At 42.4% G+C, this 18,456-nt stretch overlaps 1 protein-coding gene across 5 annotated transcripts in view; it reads left to right on the top strand.

Annotated features, from left to right (window-relative positions):
- The window catches only part of ZBTB38 (zinc finger and BTB domain containing 38), a 37,712-nt gene extending 29,557 nt beyond the window's left edge, over positions 1 to 8,155 (top strand). For all 5 annotated transcript variants that reach the window (XM_075861245.1, XM_075861244.1, XM_075861242.1 and 2 more), the window contains exon 2: positions 1,183 to 8,155. In XM_075861245.1, the coding sequence (XP_075717360.1) occupies positions 1,203 to 4,964 (3,762 nt within the window). In that variant the 5' untranslated portion in view covers positions 1,183 to 1,202 and the 3' untranslated portion in view covers positions 4,965 to 8,155. The remainder of the gene's footprint in view (positions 1 to 1,182) is intronic.
- The last annotated feature ends 10,301 nt before the right edge of the window (positions 8,156 to 18,456 follow it).

The following is an 18,456-nucleotide window of genomic DNA, read 5'->3' as shown; positions in this document are numbered from 1 at the left end:
CGGCCGTGCATATGGCTACGGTGGTGTGCATGAGGCCATACAGATAAAACTAAATTTGGGACACTAAGAAAGCTACATGTGTCCCATAAGAAAACTTAAAAAATAATTTTAAATTCAACCTTAGGGCATGTTCAAACGACGCTAAAAACCAACAACGTGTAAATGTGTCAGATACACTAGCGTTTCTTGTGAAGTGCTTTTTAAAATACAGGTGATTTTGATGCGTTTTTCACGCATACTGTATTTTGACGCGTTTTATGCATGCTTTTTGCACATTTTTTGGCACGCAGTTAGGACTCCCATTGACTATGGGAACATTTGGTGCATTTTACGCATCAAAGAATTGACCTGACGCATTTTTTTTACACTATGGGTTTTTTTAAATAAGCTTGCGTAAAAAAAATAATTGCATGTACTAACTATGCACTTTCCCACTGATTTGAATGGAAAGCTTAATGAAGCACTTTCTGATGCATATTTTGGTGCATAAAACGCGCCAAAATACACGTCAAATACACGCCATGTGAACAGGTCCTTAGAATGCAGCATTCCAAGATGTGACATTTTGCTCAATGGCATCAACACCCAAAAAACACCTACAGTCATGAAAGTGTTAATAGGGGTCTCTCAGTAAAGTACTCAAATTTTCTCAACCTGGAAGCTGCGGTCACATGCCGTCCATGAAATGATGAGGCCAGCAATTAGCTGCAGCAGCAGCATTTGAGTGATGAATGGCACGTAACTGCAACCAGAGGTTCCCGGGATCGGAGCGGCGGTGAACGGGGGTGTCAGTGCTGGAGTGGGGGGCATTTGAAAGGGCGGGAACCTGCTAGTTTATTATTTTATACCTTCCCCTGCCCTCCTGCAAAATTGTATGGTTCAGTCCCAAATCAAAAAATCAGTCCCAACCATTGAATGTATGCAGAAGGTCCATATATAATGTATATGGACATATACATATATATATATATATATATATATATATATATATATGTGTGTGTGTGTATATAATGTATGGCTGTGTGGGTCTGTATTTGCAAACAGATTGAATTACTCACAGACATATGTTAAAATAAATGTTTCACATTTTATTTAGGTAAAGACAAAATAAACCCTCAAGAAGTTGACATGTCTATAGTCAATTTTATGGAAACTAAACATATTTTGTTTTTGTCTTCACAGATTTCCATGCCTAGATCAGAATGTGTACTTCAGAAGACTTAGCCGATTTTCTTCATGGAGAGAGTCTTCTCTGTAGTCTAAATGAGCAGCGTATGCAAGGTTTCTTGTGTGATGTCACCATTGTGGTTGAAGACACCAAGTTTAAGGCACATAGGAATATACTGGCAGCCTCCAGTCTGTATTTTAGGAATCAATTCCGGAGCCAGAGTATCTTAATACAAGGACATGTCTTGGAACTTACAGATTTCAAAGCTGACACGTTTACAGAGATACTGAATTTTATTTACAGTTCTAAGATTGCAGTGAAGAAAAAAGAGACACTTACCGACCTTGCAGCTGCAGGTAAAAAACTGGGAATAACATTTTTAGAAAATATAAAAACTTCCAAGAAATGTTCATCTGTCACTTGCTCAATAGAAACAGAGGGAGCCTTACCACCTGCATTTTATCGAGGAGGGAATAGTTTGAAATCAGAAACTGTAGATAAAAAGGGAGATGACCCTGCAGTTGCTAGTGGACCAAGAATAACCAATGCATTTTCCATTCTGGAAACTGAAGTCAATGGATTTTCTCCTCTTGACTTGAGAGCGAATTTTAAGAAGACTAATGAAGAGATTGATAAAGAAGAGATTGATAAAAGTAACTGCGATAATGGTGTCCTCAGTGATGGGGAGCCAGTTAACACCTTGGCTGAGCATTCTTATGCAGTGTCTACTGGGGACGCTCTATACAAGAGAGACTCTGTGTTTGATCACAGCAATAAACTTGTTCATTTAGGGGATGGTGAAGGCACTACACCATGCACAGGTCCCTGTGTCCAAGAGCCGTCATCAACTGGCAACATGCCTGTTCTAGAACCTCAATGTTTTATGCCCCAAACTATACTCCAGAGCAGTTCTTCAACAAATAATGTTAGCTGCTCAACAGACCAAACAACAAACCCTTCTGATATCTATAACCAAAGGGAAAATGAAAGTCTCTTACTGCCACTTCCTTCAAGTAACCCACCCGTCCCTCAGTCTTTCTGTGAAAATGCACTTTATCCGCTTCCCAAAGGGCCTCATGAGACATTTAGCTGCAAGAACTGCAGCAAAGAGTTTGCACATTTCAAACGCCTACAGAGGCATGAACAAATCTGTTTCAAAGTGGTCCATACAGAAAAAGATATGAGGTTACCCAACAACCTTTCACAGGTTACCTCAGCTGATGGAGCATCTGACCAGAATGGCCTTTCCACTTGCTCTTCCACTGCAACAGACCATTTTGTGAAGATAGTGGATGGAAAAATATTCTATGTTTGCATTGTATGCAAAAGAAACTATGTTACCCTTTCAAGTCTTCGACGTCATTCAAATGTCCACTCCTGGAGGAAATCCTATCCTTGCCATTATTGCAGCAAAGTATTTGCTTTAGCAGAATATCGAACTAAACATGAAATTTGGCATACAGGAGATCGGCGATATCAGTGTATATTTTGCCTAGAAACATTTATGACCTATTACATTCTTAAAAATCATCAAAAATCTTCTCATGGAATTGATCCAAGATTAGGTGTGGGCAGTAAAGCAAACAATAGATGCCTCAAATCTAGTATCTATCCCTACAAACTGTATAGACTTTTGCCAATGAAGTGTAAAAGAGCACCCTTGAATAGCTCTGGAAATAACTCCACAGAACACCCCGGAATACACTTCCAAGGACAGAATTCATTTAACATAGCGACTGTTGTTCAAAATCCAATTATCCCTCAGTCTTTTGCTTTGGAAAACCAGGAAAGCTTTTCTTGTACTTTAGACCCAGCATCAGAAAATGCTACAACCACAAACCAGGACTCTTGGCCATTTAATATAATACAGTGTGATAAAAATGCAAATGTTTTACCTGCTCAGAACTCAAGTTCTCCCTCTGAAGTCTTAGACCCCATGCCAAAAGAATGTGATAGCGACGCCTGTCCTTCATATACTGATAATCAAAATATTCCTTCTGCTTTCAACACTACCAAATCAGCACCTTCTGTGATTATGCACAGCAGGAGGGTATCTTCTGTGATAATGCATGGCAATGCTGTGACCGGAGGTACAGCAACAAATGGAATTGGATGGAATCAAAGTAGAACCATTGTATCACCAGAAAGAGAAGATACTTATCTGGGTAATAATGTCGAAGCTACACAGGCAAAGCCCTCAAGAGAGGAAGATCAGTCAGAAAAGAGCAGGGCAGTAGAATCACACCAGGAAAGGCGAGAATTTGTTCAACCTGCCATTTCATATAAAAAGAACAAAAGTGTTATCCGAGAAGGAAATAAAACAGAAACATACATAGCCAAACCGGCATTACCTGGAACTCTAGTAAACAGTGGCATTGCTCCTCTTTGCCAGATCACAGTCAAAATTGGAAGTGAAGCTATGGTAAAAAGACAGATCTCCGGTTCATCGCTGTTTTTTAGAAAAAATGGAAGACCAAGGCATTCTGAGCCCAAACCAGAGAAAGTAAGGCAAGAATCTGATGAGGACAAGAAAGAAAGGAGCTCTATTCGACTTCGGAAATCAGAATGTATTCAAATGGAAGAGATGTGTGATGATGCCAGTGACCAGGATGTATCTGACAAACCGTGGCGACCTTACTATAACTACAAGCCTAAAAAGAAATCTAAGCACTTTAAGAAATTTAGGAAATTTAAGAAAAAGAAAAAACACAGTAGATTTAGAGCTGTTGAGGAGGATGTCGATGAAGTAGACAAAGATGTCAACGAAGTGGACATGAAAGGCTCTTCTGGGGACGCTGAAGATCAAGAAGATGAACAGGAGAAAACTCTGGAGACTGATGATTTTAAAGACCATGAGAAAACAGATAGGGTGGAAATAGCTACTGCACAGTGGCAACTGGACAGTAAACCTTTCTTTTGTGAACTGTGTCAAAAATCTTTTCGGAATCCTTCAACCTTAAAAGTGCACATGCGTTGTCACACAGGGGAGAAGCCCTATCCCTGCAAGACATGTGGAAAGTGCTTTTCCTTCCCGGGGAACCTAAATAAACATGAGCGCATTCACCAGACACTGAAGAACTTCACGTGTCAGTACTGCAGCAAGTCATTTATGTTACACGAAACCCTGAAAAAGCACGAGAGGATTCACACTAGAGAAAAAATGTATGACTGTCAGTTTTGCTCCCAGCAATTCCTATACCTTTGTACAAAAAAGAACCATGAGCAGAAACATTTAGCAGAACAGAGTGTTAAAGGGTTTGTTTGTCTCCATTGTTCTAAAGTCTGCAAAACGGCGGGGTCTCTTGGGATGCACCAAAAAAAGCACTATCTCAAGGGACTAAAGCATAAAGAATTTCCACCTTCTACAGGTGAAATAGGAAGTTGGAGTAATGTTGCCAGTAGTACTAGCAAAGAATCCAATATCGTTGAAGAAAGAAGTTCCCTGAATGTGCCTGAAAGTTTTCCTCCTTCCTTTGATGACTGCGAGGCTCCATTGTTGTCTTTTAACAACAGTGTTACAGAAGTTATCCCCCAGAATGTTAATACTGCAAGTCTTGTGGAGAATGTTAATGAAATTGGAGAAAGTGATAGTCATTTCATGACTCCAGCGCCACCTCCAGCTGGATTAAACAGCAGAGTGCTGATGGAGGCCCCGAGAGGCTGGAAGCACTGGAAAACAAGACAGTATAACTTAGAGGAGAGCATGAACTCCGATCATTCATCTTTGAAAGAGAATACTAAGACTTTCACTGAATTAAAGACAATGACTAGTTTTGAGACCCCATTTTTCCCATAAAAGATTGAGATGGGACAGTTCAAAACAAGCAGTGCAAACTATTGTGTTAACCCCCTTGCTACCACAGGACAACCACAGGCTGCATTGCAGTTAAAATAGTCAAAAGTTATAAAAAGTTAGGTGTTAATAAGTGTTATTTTTCCTGAGCTGTACATCCATGCGCCAGTCCTGTATAGAAGAAAAACGGCTTTCAATGTGTTTTTGAGAGAAGTTTGCCAGGAACACCCTCTGTGCAGTTTAAAGTATAATATAAGTTTATTAAAGCAGCAGTCAGTGTGTTTTTCTTCATACATGTTGTGGGTCCATAAAAGCCCACAGAAATTCCCTTAACTCTCTTATATTGTAAACCAAATTGTGGGTTTCCATGTTCCCTGTAGATGTAAAGATTATGTGACATTTAGTGGGACAGAAATTACCGTAGCACCAAAACAAAATGACATCACTTTCCTGTTATAATATTACAGTTCCTCTTGACCGTCCAGCACATTCTGATGTTGTAGTGCTGTTGTCTATAAGGTACAATGGGGTGGACTGCTTCTTTAAATACCATATATTATGCTACATTTAGTATAAACTGTACAGTATATTTTATATTGTATGTAGTGTATTATTTAGGAAACCGCTCACTGCAGCCAGGACAGAAGAAAAACTAAATGTGTATCTTCAAAATCTGAATCACACATAGTATGTTATAGTGAATATACTGTTAACACAAAGTAACTATTTGTCATCATTTCTTTAACGATGCTTTGTTTAGACGATAACATTCTACAGTGTTGTAGTGATCGTTTAATATAATGTTTTTAACTTTTATTTTTTAAAGATTGTGCCTGAGAGAACCAGAAAGAATGGAAGATAGTTTTATCTATGCAACCAAAGGATATTTGTTTTTTTCATATTTTTTTTTGTTTAACTTAAATTTCATATACCTAAATTTTTTTTGTTTGTTTTTCTGCACATTTTAGCATATCCTAAAATCGTATAAAGTTTATAGATAGCTAAATAAATGCCTGTAGCGCATCAGTGTTAGCGTAGAGGCTATTACAGTGTGAGAATAAGGTCCGTCTCCAGTCAGTTATAGAGCAAGAGGAGATAAGCAGATTGATATAGTTTGGAAAAACATTTAATATAACTTGCATTTTATTAATTTAAATTCCTGCTAACTCTGGGCTTATGAGTCTAGTGGGCGGGCCTACTCAGTGATTGACAGATATCCTTGTATGTACACAAATACAAGGTAGACTGACAGTCATTGACTGACTGTCCACTGAACTCATAAGCCCACATTGACAAGGATTGAAGGAGGACCTGTCACCTCTCCTGACATGTCTCTCTTTGTACATTACCCATTAAATAACAATTCTGGAGCCTCTTTTCTTAGAACTCTGCATTGTTCCGTTATTTCTCAGATGAATTTATGAATCAATTGATAACTGGGTGTAACCAGTTAGAGCTGTGTCCCTACACAGTCGAAGGGTAAGGCCACACATGGAGCGGCCCTTACACGGTCACAACGCGGCCAACAACCGCGCCGGCACCATGTTCGGTGCGGCTGTCAAATAGCCTGTTAGTGGCCACATGTTAATGCGGGGAAACCGTCCCTTTATCTGCAAAATCGTACGGCCATGAATTAATACACGCACGATTTTGCAAGTTACAACAAGTTACCCACTATTCATTCTCAATGGCAGCGCCGAAAAAAGCCGAACACTGCACTCGGCTATCTCCGGCGCTCCCATAGAGAACGAATGGAGCTGCAGTGCGCATGAGCATGTAACCGGAATACCCCTTAACAAGGTATTTGACAGCCGCGCCTACATAGTGCCAGCGCGGTTCTTGGCCACGTTGCGACCGTGTCAGGGCCGCTCCGTGTGATCTTACCCTGAGGCTGTGAGCACTGATTTGACAGTGTCAGTCTATGTGGGGACACACCCTTTGACAAGGGGAATGGCAACACCCAGTTGTCAATTTATTCAAAAGTTTTTTGGAGGAATAACGGCACAATGTAGAATTGTAAGAAAAAATATTCCAAAATTGTTATTTAATGGGGAATACAAGTATTTACTGTAGGAGACATGTCAGGAGCGATGACAGGTCCTCTTTAAGAGGACCTGTCATCTGAGTTGTATGGAGCCACAATTCAAGTGCTCAAAGAAGTGTATGGGGTCCTGTACTGTATGTCCGTATGTCTCCGATTTCATATGAAGGCATACAGAGCTTTTCTTTCTGTTGGACACCATATTACGTAGGCATTTCTTGTAGGGAGAGAATGTGCGTTGTACGGAGCACCATACAGGTGCCACGAAACAGACTCCTGCTCACAACTCTGTTGTATGAAGCCTTATACCAAATCTGTTGCATTAAGCCTTATACCAATTATTTTCCACAAAACTGTATATCAAACTGCTTACTTCCTCCAGCTCTATAACATACTGCCCGCAGATCAGACAGTATGTTCAACATGACAGGTTGTCTTTAAAGAAAAATAGATTTTATCATTGGAATGATTGCCTATTTTATGGTTTACAGAATATTTTACAGAGCTGCAAAATATGTACCAGTGCCGACTACATTATTAGTTTATTTGCCTTGCACCATAGAACATTCAGGGGACCTATTTTTGAATTTGCTTAATGAAAGGGACACTTTAAGGAAAGTTCATTTAAGTAAACCCCTGGGGTGGTGACTTTGTTTTAATTATTGTTTTACAAATAATGCACAAGTCAAGCACTACTATTTTTTTTATTATTATTAACCATAAGGCTAGGTCTACACGGCAACATTTGACTGTTGCCTACAACTTTCTTCTTTATTACGTGAGTCACAGTAATGGCTTGATTCTACAGTGACTTGCAGGTGACAAAATGTCGTCCTGGGGCCCTAGGCTAACAATGTCCGTTTCCCATTTGCATATCCAACAAAAAAAGACAGGAAAAAATAATTGACCAAGGGATTGAAAGATTCCCAAAATATCAACCACTATGAAAATACAGCACTAGAAAGTACTCTGTTGAGCACTGCGAAGGCTTTTAGTGGCAATAGTTTAATGTCTTGACCATTACAGTTATAATAGAAAATGTTGTTTAAATGAGGTCTGTATTTTTTTAATTTGTTTTTCTGCATTTTGTCCTGTTTTATTATGTCTTCATTTCTCATATAAAGACTAAAGAGTAGTGGAATTTTTTTTACAACTTTGTGTTTCCCTAGTCTATTTTAAATTTGACATGCCAAAGTAATTTCTGCTAGTTTATGTTAACCTAGACTTTCCACCTTTGAGGTATTAACATATTTTTACTCAGCTCTACTGACATGTCTGTTATATTTGTACTCCCTATAAGGCTGGGTTCACACGTGGCGGAATTTCACTTAAATTCCGCTGCGGACACTCCGCAGCGTTAATCCGCAGCGGAGCCGTTTGTCCATTGACTTACACTTTAATTTAGCAGTGTTCGTTTAGACGAGGCGTAAAATTCCGCTGCGGAGCATAGGCTGCGGAGCGGAATTTGGTGTCCGCAGCATGCTCTGTCTGTTGCGGAGCAGTGGCGGACTCATGGCGGAATTTCTCCATTGACTTCAATGGAGATTCTAAGTTCCGCAATGAAGTCCGCAGCTGTCATGCACATGTTATGTGTGCTGCGGATCCGTCTTGCTTTTTTAACTTGACATTTCTTCATTCTGGCTGGACCTATGTATTTCTAGGTCTACAGCCAGACTGAGGAAGTCAATGGGGCTCCCGTAATGACGGGAGCGTTGCTAGGAGACGTCTGTAAATAGTCACTGTCCAGGGTGCTGAAAGAGTTAAGCGATCGGCAGTAACTGTTTCTGCACCCGGGACAGTGACTACCGATCCCAATATACATGTATCTGTAAAAAAAAATGAAGTTCATACTTACCGAGAACTCCCTGCTTCTGTTTCCAGTCCGGCCTCCCAGGATGACGTTTCAGTCTAAGTGACGGCTGCAGCCAATCACAGGCTAATAACAGGCTGCAGCGGTCACATGGACTGCCGCGTCATCCAGGGAGATCGGGCTGGATGCCGAAGGAGGGACGCGTCACCAAGACAACGGGCGGTAAGTATGAATTTCTTTGACTTTCACAAGGGAAGTGCTGTCCCTTCTCTCTATCCTGCACTGATAGGGAGAAGGGAAGTACTTTTACCGCAGTCCGCAGCAGCTAGTCCGCATCAATTTACTGCACATTTTGTGCAGATCCGCAGCAGAATCTGCAACGCAGATTCTGTGCGGCATTGATGCGGACAGTTGCGGAAGAAATCCGCCACGTGTGGTCATGCCCTAAAACAACAATGCTGGGGCAACTTTTCTTAGAACTTTGCAAATGTATGAATAAATTGACAACTGGGATTTAGGGGGGATTCACACGAGCGTGTATTCGGTCCGTGCGGGCCGCGTGGTTTTCACGCGGCACGCATGGACCAATACAAGTCTATGGGGCAGTACAGACAGTCCGTGCTTTTTGCGCAGCGTTTGTCTGCTGCGCAAAAAGCGCGACAGGTTCAATAACTGCGTATTTCGCGCATCACGCACCCATTGAAGTCAATGGGTGCGTGAAAATCACGCGCACCACACGGAAGCACTTCCGTGGGACGAGCGTGATTCGCGCAACAGCAGTGAAAAGGATGAATGAAAACCGAAAAGCACCACGTGCTTTTCTGTTTCCGAACATCCAAACGGAGTGTCTTTGCGATGAGCGAAGCCGGACAAGCGTACCGAACTTCACCGGGTTCGGCCAAACTCGTTTTGGCCGATCCCGGCAAAAAAATTATCGGTACGCGACGTCAGGAGATAGTCACTGTCCATGGTGCTGAAAGAGTTAAACTGTTTCAGCACCATGGACAGTGACTTGCGATCCCAAAATACATTAACCTGTAAAAAAAAACCGAAGTTCTAACTTACCGATTACTCCTGTCTCCTTCCTGCAGTCCGACCTCCCGGGATGACACTTCAGTTCAAGTGACAGCTCCAGCCAATCACAGGCCAAGCACAGGCTGCAGCCAATCACAGGCTGCAGCGGTCACTTGGACTGCTGCGTCATCCAGGGAGGTGGGGCCCGATGTCAAGAGAGGCGCGTCACCAAGGACGCGTCACCAAGGCAACGGCCGGGAAGTTCTCGGTAAGTAGGAACTTTATCTTTTTTTTTTACAGGTTTTTCGCTGTTGTGTTCGGCATTCACTGTCGAGGGTGCTGAAAGATTTAGCTCTTTCAGCACCTTGGACAGTGACGGGCGTTGACAAGCCTCATCTCTATGATGCCGGCTGCGCGAAAATCACGCAGCCGCGCATCAGACACGCATGACACACGCAGCTGTCAAATGGTTTTTGCGCTCGCAAAACGCTGCGTTGTTTGCGCGCGCAAAAACGCAACGTTCGTGTGAATCTCCCCTTACCATTAGCCAGATATGTACCTACATTGTCAGCACTGATTGGACAGCAGGCTGTGTAGTAAGACGCCATATTGACAAGGGGAATGGTAACACCCAGTAGTCAATTTATGCGTAAGAAAGGCTGCTACAGAAATTTTATTTATTGGAGAATACAATTACAATTTACTAAAAAAGACACGTCAGTTGAGCTGAGTCATTTGCTTTAAAGGATATGTACACCTTTGAAATAAATATATATATAAATGTCTATCAGCGTGATTGGTGCAACTTTCAAAAACTTTTTATTAAAAATTATGTTTACTTTTTGAGATACAGCTGCTTTGTATCATGCATGCAAAGCAGCTGTATCTAGCACTGAAACCTGTATTTGTCAGGTCTGCAGGACTGGCGAGTTTAGTGTCAGCGGGTCCAGCGTTTCTGTGACACATAGGATCGAGCAGTTACCAATCGTATCTAAATTCATAACTTAGATGTGATCGATTTTACATGTGGATCCCGCGTGTCAGAGACCCGCAGGACGTACTGAAACTGAACCCGTCAGACCCGCGGACCTTACGGATTTAGGTCTTAGCGCACAATACAGTTGCTCTGTATACAGAATACAAAGCAGCTGTATCTCAAAAAGTAAAAAAATATTTTAATAAAAAGTATTTTAAAAGTTGCACCAATCACACTGATAGACATTTTTTTATAAAAAACAAAAACGATTTCAAAGGTGTACATAGCCTTTAAGTTTAACCCCTTAACGCTCAGCGACGTAATATTCCGTCGCGCTGACCATCCCGTTCACACTCAGTGACGGAATATTACGTCGAAGGAGTAACGGCCATTTCGCCCGTCTTCCCGACACATGCAGGAGCTGTGACAGCTGCTGCCTCGTACAGCAGTTGCCGCAGCTCCTATAACAGGGACCGATTGCTGTATCCCCGCTGATTAACCCCTTAAAAGCCACGTTCAATACCGAACACGGCTTTTTAGGGGTTGAGCTACCATCGCCGGCCTGCTACACGATAGCGGCCAGCGATGGTGACTATGGAAACCGGACACCTAACAATGGCGTCCTACTATGCCATCGACGGAAGCCTAGTGGGTCCTGACAAAGTCAGGACCCACTATGCTTGCTGTCAGTGAGTAGCTGACAGCTCTAATACACTGCACTACGCATGTAGTGCAGTGTATTAGAATAGCAATCAGGGCCTCCTGTTCTCAAGTCCCCTAGTGGGACAAAGTAATAAAGTAAAAAAAAAAGTAAAACTATTTTGTTATTTATCCCGCGCGGTGAACACTGTAAAAGAATATAAACCGTACCAGAATCACAATTGTTTGGTCACTTCACCTCCCACAAAATGGAATAAAAAGTCGCATGTACCTAAAAATGGTGCTGATTGATACGACAGTTCGTTACGCAAAAAATAAGTCCTCGCACGGCTTTCTTGATGGAAAAATAAAAAAGTTATGGCTCTTAGAATAAGGTAACACAAAAAGTAAATGATTTTTGACAAAAAGTATTTTATTGTGCAAACGCCATAAGACATAAAAAAAACTATAAACATATGGTATCGCCGTAATCGTATCGCCCCGCAGAATAAAGTGAATATGTCATTTATAGCGCACGGTGAACGCTGTAAAAAAAATAGAATAAAAAAACAATAGTAGAATTGCTGTTTCTTAGTCACCACGCCTCTTAAAAATAGAATAAAAACTGATGAAAAAGCCGCATGCACCCCACGAAAACTACAATGAATTCCTCAAGGGGTCTAGTTTCCAAAATGGGGTCACTTTTGGGGGGTTTCCACTGTTTGGCACCACAAGACCTCTTCAAACGGGACATGGTGCCTAATAAAAAGGAGGCCTCAAAATCCTCTAGGTGCTGCTTCGCTTCGGAGGCCGATGCTTTAGTCCATCACCGCACTAGGGCCACACGTGGGATATTTCTCAAAGCTGCAGAATCTGGGCAATAAATATTGAGTTGCATTTCTCTGGTAAAACTTTTTGTGTTATAAAAAAAAATGGTATAAAAAGGATTTTCGGACAAAAAAAAAAATTAGGGTTTCTAATATATAGGCCCCTCAAAGCAACTTCAGAACTGAACTGGAACCTGAAAAAAAATAAAAATGAGGCAATGCTTCGCTTCTTACATTATACTGATAATGAGCCGTGCCCACCCTGAGATGACCCCAGTTTTTACCGTCTGTATAAACAGAGACCCCTATTAGACCTTTTCAGTGCCCGGTTTTCCGAAGCATTCTATTAATGTGTCCTTGGTACATTTTAAAGGGAGGCTTCAATTCCGCCAGTACCTGCCGGGTAAGAGGGCAAGGTATGGTGTGAAGATGTATAAGCTGTGCGAGAGTGCATCAGGGTAATGCAAAAATAGTTTGGGATTTGGTGCCCCCACTGCTGGACCAGGGTTACCACCTCTACCTGGATAATTTTAATACCAGCTTCCCACTCTTCAAGTGCCTCGCTTCCAGAAGTACTGCGGCATGTGGCACTGCTAGAAGAAATCTGAGATGCCTCCCTAAGACTGCTTGGGCAAACACCCAGAAGGTGGGAGAGCAGGGCACAATCCAGCAGCAACATGTGTGTCAAGTACAAGACAAGAGAGATGTCCTTGTATTGACAACAATACTTGCCCACACCAGTACCCATGTACCTGTACGAGGTACCAGTACAGAGACCCCCAAACCAGACTGCACCCTGGACTACAATAGGTAGATGGGAGGGGTGGACTTGTCAAGCCCTGAAGCCCTACAGCGCCATGCGGTGTGGTATAAGAAGCTGGCCGTGCAGATCATACAGATGGCATTATACAATGCGTACGTGCTACGTCGATGTACAGGCCAGAGGGGAACTTTCCTGGAATTTCAAGAGGTGGTTATCAAGAAACTAATTTTTACGGACCAGGAAGGGGTGGGGCTCCCAGTACTTCTGGAAGTGAGGCCACACGCATCGCACCAGGGCAACACTTTCCAGGAGAATTTCCCCAGACTGGCAAGAAGGGAAAAAGTAAAAAAAGGTGGAAAGTCTGCTATAAGAGGGGGGTAAGGGAGGACACAATATATCAATGTGACACGTTTCCTGAAAAACGAAGGCTCTGCATAAAAGAGTGTTTTAAAATGTATCATACATCCCTTGATTTTTAATCTACCCAGGTTTTACTTACCCTGATGCACTCCGCACAGCTTATCCCCCTCGTCTTTCCCTTCTGAGCCCTGCTGTGTGCCCAGGCAGCTGATAACAGCCACATGTAGGGTATTGCCGTACCCGTGAGAACCCACATTACAGTTTATGGGGTGTATGTCTCCAGTCAAAATGATCACTACACCTCTAGATGAATGCCTTAAGGGGTGTAGTTTTAAAACGGGGTCACTTCTCGGGGGTTTCAACTGTACTGGTACCTCAGGGGCTTCTGCATACATGACTTCGCACCAGAAAATCCCCAGTAGGCCAAATGGTGGTCTTTTCCTTCTGAGCCCTCCCATGTGCCCAAACGGCAGTTTATCACCACAAATGGGGTATTGCGGCACTCAGAACAAATTGGGCAACAAAATGGAGCACTTTATTGCTTGTGAAAATAAGAAATTTTGAGCTAAAACTACATATTATTGGAAAAAATTAATTTTGTTTTAATTCCCAGCCCAATTCAATAAGTTCTGTGAAAAAACTATGGGGTCAAAATGGTCACAACACCCATAAATGAATTCCTTGAGGGGTGTAGTTTCCAAAATGGGGTCACTTCTGGTGGGTTTCCATTGCTTTGATACCTCTGGGGCTCTACAAATGCGACATGGCACCCGAAAACCAATCCAGCAAAATCTGGACTCCAAAGAACAGATAGAGCTCCTTTCCTTCTGAGCCCTCCCATGGGCCCAAACGGCAGTTTATCACCACAAATGGGGTATTGCTGCACTCAGGAGAAATTGGGCAACAAAATGGGGTATTTTGTTCCCTGTGAAAATAAGAAATTTTGATGAAAAATTAAATTTTATTGGAAAAAATGTCATTTTTTTCATTTCACAGCCCAATTCAAATACGTGCCGTGTAAAAACTGTGGGGTCAAAATGGTAACAACAACCATAAATAAATTCCTTGAGGGGTGTAGTTTCCGAAATGGGGTCACTTTTGGGGATTCCTACTGTTTTGGCACCTCAACACCTCTTCAAACCTGGCATGCTGCCTAAAATATATTCTAATAAAAAAGAGGCCTCAAAATGCACTAGGTGCTTCTTTGCTTCTGGGGCTTGTGTTTTAGTCCACGAGCACGCTAGAGACACATGTGGGACATTTCTAAAAACTGCAGAATCTGCACAATAAATATTTAGTAGTGTTTCTCTGGTAAAAACCTTCTGTGTTACAGAAAAAAAATTAATACAATTGAAATTCAGCAAGAAAAATTGAATTTGCAAATTTCCCCTCCACTTTGCTTTAATTCCTGTGAAATGCCTAAAGGGTTAAATAAACTTTCTAAATGCTGTTTTGAATACTTTGAGGGGTCTAGTTTTCAAAATGGGGTGTTTTATGGGGGTTTCTAATACATAGGCCCCTCAAAGCCACTTCGGAACCGAACAGGTACCTTAAAAAAAAGGCTTTTGAAATTTTCTTAAAAATATGAGAAATTGCTGCTTATGTTCTAAGCATTGTTATGTCCAAGAAAAATAAAAGAATGTTAAAAAAACTATGCCAATCTAAAGTAGACATATGGGAAATGTGAACTAGTAACTATTTTGGGTGGTATAACCATCTGTTTTACAAGCAGATTGTAATGACGGGGGTGGGGAGACAGACAAGTGAGCCCTAATCTACCCGCCCCTCAGTCCCTGCCTACTTGCAACGACCCGCCCTAGGCGACGGGGTACAACTGGTCGACGGTCCCTACGCTCAATAAGTGCACGACAGACAAACAGACAAGGGTACACAGAGCAAGGGGGAGAAAGGGTCAGTTGCCCACGGCAACACCGTGAGCAACAAGAGAAGTGAACAAGCCGAGTAAAACCAGGAGAGTACGAGGTGCCAAACGCAGAGCAGAAGAGTAGTAAACAAGCCGAGTCAAACCAGGAGAGTACGAGGTGCCAAACGCAGAGCAGAAGAGTAGTAAACAAGCCGAGTCAAACCAGGAGTGTACGAGGTACCAAATGCAGAGCAGGAGAGTAGTCAGCAAGCTGGGGTCAATATGAAGCAAGGACAATGGTACAAGAAGCTGCAGCAGGGCCAGGAAACCAAACGAGAAGAATCACAAGCAAAGGAGGAACAGGAAAGGCAGGTATAAATAGACAGAGGGCGGGAGCTAGCTCCGTCTGGCCAGGCTGTAATAGGTTCTCCCACTACTAAGCCTGCCATCCTGAGTGGTGGAAGATGGAGTCAGTCTCACAGACATAGAAGCAGGTGCAGACTGTTTATCTATGGGCATTAACCCCGAAGCTGTGCCTGGCAGATCCTTTACACAGATGCATTTAAATTCTGAAAAATGCTATTTTTTATACATTTTCTCTAAATTTTGCAATTTTTCACCAATAAACACTGAATATATCATCCAAATTTCACCACTAACATAAAGCCCAATGTCTCACAAGAAAACAATCTCAGAATCGCTTGGATAGGTTTAAGCATTCCGACGTTATTACCACATAAAGTGAAATATGTCAGATTTGAAAAATGGGCTCTGAGCCTTAAGGCCCAAACTAGGCTGCGTCCTTAAGGGGTTAATTAAATTGCTATTACAACGTAACTAAAAATACAAAGGTCTAAGCTTCATATTTTAACACAGAAGAGCACAATAATGTCTTACCCTATATGCTAAAGAGCCATCTTTAAGATTAGATATGACTGCGAAAAATATATAATGTATTCAATAGCTCCTCACTGTGCAGTATAAAATCTTTTGACGACTGAGCAATGAACAGTTCTATAATCAGTACTGAAAAGTGACAGGTGTATCAATAAATTTACTCTGCTATACAAATAAGAAATGGAGAATTGTTTTTTTAATAATACACAAGTATATAAGGCCCCTGAATAATAAAAATACAAATCAGATTTGAAGAAAATATTGACATCATTGTGCCATGAGGCATAAGATCACTCATTCCACTCAGTTCGCCAGTAATGTAAAGGCTTAACCTCTTAATGATTGCCTTTTTATGGCCGTCATTAATAGGCCTTATTTTAGAGCTCTGTGTTTTTAATGTTGCTCTAAAGTCTAGGTATCTACTGGTAGATCTCGCACAGGTCCTGAGTAGATCACCAATGCCTTAACCTGTTGGACTAAAGTAGCAGTGATTATTATTAAGCATAGTCCACTGGGGGCAGGGGCGCTCCTACCATGAAGCAAGTGTAGCAACTCGCCTCAGGCACCAGCCTGCAGCATCTATTTGTGGGGGCGGCGCTGTTGTTGGCTGAGGTTATATCCACCTATGTAGCAGATGCAGTGTGTGCTGCTTGTGCTACATTAATAAAACACTCTGTGCTCCCTTAAAAATCTCCATCTGCTCGTTTTCACACAAGGAACTGGCTCGTGTCTTCACTGTATTATATAACTTAGGTTCCATCTGCTGTTGTTATATAGTTACATAGGTTGAAAAAATACACTGGTTCATCAAGTTTAACCTTTCTCGATCAATTATTCTTCATTTATTTCTAAATTATAGCCCTCAATGAGATTCATCAGTAATAGGCATGTAGCTCTTTTTTAAATGCGGATATAGTATCTGCCATTACTACCTCTTTGGGTAGGGCTTCCAAAGTTTGACTACTCTTAACTGTAAAGAGCTTTTTCCTTTATTGATGTCTGAAACCCCTTTCTTCCACACGCAATCAATGTCCCTTGGTCCTTTGTGAAGTTTGGAAAGAATCAATCATGTGCTAGTTCTTTCTATTGACTACACATTGTAATGCCCGTGGTCGCTGACTGCCGGCAAACCCCTACTTACTGGCAGCCACCACCTGCCGGACACTCCGAGCTTGCTGGCGTCTCCCTCTCCAAACACGCCGGCACACACGACTGCATCTCTCCACTGTTTCCCCTAGGGTGCGCGTAAAATTCTCCCTGCCCAATCCCAACTCACTCTGGTTTTTAAAAAGGACTCTGCCCACTTCCTCCTTGCCTTAGCGTTTTATCTACCCTTCTTTGTTCTGCAAGTGGTTCCTTAGCTGTATCCTATTTTCCCGTTTCCTGTATCCAGTAATTGTGTTTAGTTCCAATGCGAAGTCTAGTGTCGGAGTCGAGTTCACCATCGGTGCCTTGCCGGGCTGTGGGTCCAGGCATCTACATTACATCCAAGTCAAGTGTCTGCTACGTCAAGTGTCTGCGACGCCAAGTGTCTGCCTTGTCAAGTGTCAGCCAAGTCAAGTGTCAGCCACGTCAAGTGTCAGCCACGTCAAGTGTCAGCCACGTCAAGTGTCAGCCACGTCAAGTGTCTGCCACGTCAAGTGTCTGCCACGTCAAGTGTCTGCCAAGTCTTCTATCCAGATACTCTTGTCCTAAAGACTATCTTTGACTCTTGTTCGGCCAGCTGCAACTCCGCTACAGCGGAGCGGCCCAGTGGGTCCACAAACCACCACAGTCATGACAGTACGCTCAGGCCATGAATCCTGCTGGTCAACCCAAATCTGGGGTCCAGTTAATACAAGCAGACATGCGTGATCTCCGAGCACGACAGGATCAGCTTCTACTCGCTGTTAATTCCATAGTTACCCATTTGGATTCTCCTCCCATGGCTACTCCCTCTACTCCACCTCCTGTTAACCCAGCTGCCTGTTCTGGGTCTGGAATTTCGTTGCCTTTACCTCCTTGTTATGACGGGGATGCAAAGACATGTAGAGGCTTCATCAATCAGTGTAAGATACACTTCAAGTTACGTTCTCATCTCTTCCCCTCTGATGAGGCCAAGTTAGCTTTTATTATCTCCCTCCTCTCTGGCAAAGGCCTGGCATGGGCGAACCACATCTTGGGATGAAAGGGTCCGGAATCCTCTGATTTTCCAATATTTCTAAAGACTTTCCGTACAGTGTTCGAGGAACCAGGCCGAACATTTTCTGCAGCTGCTTCACTGCTGACTCTCAACCAGGGGAAATCAACTGTTGGGGAGTACGC

Source organism: Rhinoderma darwinii, chromosome 4 (genome assembly GCF_050947455.1).
Source record: "Rhinoderma darwinii isolate aRhiDar2 chromosome 4, aRhiDar2.hap1, whole genome shotgun sequence".
Taxonomy (NCBI): Eukaryota; Metazoa; Chordata; class Amphibia; order Anura; family Rhinodermatidae; genus Rhinoderma; species Rhinoderma darwinii.
Note: the sequence above shows the minus strand (reverse complement) of the source record. Positions and strands in the feature narration are given on the sequence as shown.